General features: G+C 36.4%; 1 protein-coding gene across 1 annotated transcript in view; it reads left to right on the forward strand.

The window, feature by feature from the left end:
* The window catches only part of LOC106870093 (fibrocystin-L), a 69,646-nt gene that overhangs the window by 21,518 nt on the left and 45,953 nt on the right, over positions 1–2,175 (forward strand). The window contains exons 16-17 of the mRNA XM_052974982.1: positions 186–343; positions 760–920. Coding sequence (XP_052830942.1) covers positions 186–343; positions 760–920 — 319 coding nt within the window. The remainder of the gene's footprint in view (positions 1–185; positions 344–759; positions 921–2,175) is intronic.

Below are 2,175 nucleotides of genomic sequence, written 5' to 3' on the forward strand. Positions count from 1 at the left end.
TGTGTGTGTGTGTGTGTGTGTGTGTGTGTGTGTGTGTATGTGTGTGCGTGTGCGTGTGCATGTGTGTGTGTGTCTACATATATATATATATATATAATTTAGTTGTTTTAATCATCATTATTATTATTATTATTACTATTATTATTATTATTATTATTATTATTATTTTAATCTTTTACGTTTAGGTGGAAATATATCTGCTGGGACGTGTTAGATTCTATCAAAGTGACTGGCGGAATAATGTACAAACTGAAAGAAATAAAAATAGAACGGAAAAACAATCTGATTCTTTTGATGGACGCCATTAGTTTGAAATTCATCACAGACGGAACCATAATGTCAGGTAGGTTGTCAGGTGTTTTGGTTATGTTTCACTTGTAGTTCCTCTTTCCTGTGAGAAACCCGTAGTGTCTGCGTGGCGAAGGAGTTTATGTTCACTCGGAAGTTTGTTTCTTAGACCAGGCGACATGCTGTGTCCTTGGGCAAGGTTCTTCATTTCACGATGCTCATATCTACCCAGTTGCAGTTGGGCACTGATGCAACCCCCACCTCTATCTCTTTCTCCTTCGATTATCTCATCCTCAATGTTCCTCTGGGTCATGGGTAGTAGGACAGCCAGAGTGGTCTTCGCTAAAAAAACACCCGCCATGTCAGGTGTAGTGTTAAATCGAGCGACAGGTTAAGGGTACCACCCAAAAATGAAATGAGAAGTGGGTACGTTTAAAAAGTAGCTTTACTTGTATTGATATTTCTTTTCAGAACTTGCCGGTGCCACAGTGCGGCAGTTACCGCCGCTGAATCCCAGACTTGCTATGAAACAAGTGAAGGTGGAAAAACTGATAACGAATGTATTCCGGATAACCTTTGATGTCCATAATTGCACAGACAAGCTGCCCACGTTTCAAACCTTACCCAAAGAGGTAAATCTTAATTATATGTTTTTGTATTATTGCTTATTTCAGTGAACGGACTGCATCCAAACTGCGGCGCCGCCTTGAGCGGGGTTTAATCGACCACATCGATTCCATTACTTATTTTTAAGACAGATGCTTTCTTTAGCGATCTTCAGTTTGTCACACTGATAGATTACAGATCATAAACAAAGTAACCTTTTGCTTCTAGGTGTATTATAATGTTTTGTGAAATACTTGTCGTTAACACCACATTTCTCGAACTTTTGTTTATTTTCTTTCATCTATTTGAAAGGGAGAATTTTTTCCCGAAATATTATAAGCTTACAAAATAATCTAAAACAATTACATCGACTGGGGTCGATGTAATCGACTAATCCCTTCAAAATTTCTGGCTTTGTGCCAAAATCTGAAAGCAAAGGCGATGAGCCGGCAGAATCAATAAAGAATCTGACAAAATTCTAAGCGAAATTTCTTCGGTTCTTTACGTTGTACGTTCAAATTCCGCCGAGGTCGATTCTACCTTTTCATCGTTTCAGGGCCAATAAAACTAAGTCCCATTTGAACACTAGCGTCGATGTAACACTTCTTAACTCCTCCTCTAAAATCGGTGACCTTGTGCCAAAATTAGAAGCTATTTTATAAAATATGGCCTTACCATTTTAAAATGATACAGTGTGATTTGTGGGAAATTTCCAATTTCTAGTTCGTCGAGTGACTACATACAGGTTCGATCGTCAGCTCGAAGATAATCTTTAGTTTTTACACCAGAAAATATTCAAAGTCATAGCTGACTCTGGTAGGATTTGAACTCGCAACTTCAAGAAAGCAAAACTCGTAAATATATTTTGTTTTTCGTTCTGTCATGTTTCAACGTTTTCATAATTCATAAATTATATAATTAGCAATGTTTAATCAATGTAATTCTAATTAGAATATCGTAATTAAACTAATTGATATGTGGTGAGACTAATGTAATTAATTCATCGAAATAGACTGAAACTGTAATTGCTATTTTGATAATTAATTGCAATTAATATTCCGTTAGTGAAAAAAAATTGATAGAAAGGGTTGATTAAAAAATAAACAACATCGAGGGCGGAGTAGAACTTCCTCCTCCTTCTTCTCCTCCTCCTCCTCCTCCTAATACTACTACTAATACTACTACTCCCGTTTCTTCTTGGAGAATAGAATTATTATTATTAATAAATTAACATTACAGGAGTGTACTTCTTCTTCTTCATCATCTTCTTCTTCTTCTTCC

This window comes from Octopus bimaculoides, chromosome 20, assembly GCF_001194135.2.
Source record: "Octopus bimaculoides isolate UCB-OBI-ISO-001 chromosome 20, ASM119413v2, whole genome shotgun sequence".
Taxonomy (NCBI): domain Eukaryota; kingdom Metazoa; phylum Mollusca; class Cephalopoda; order Octopoda; family Octopodidae; genus Octopus; species Octopus bimaculoides.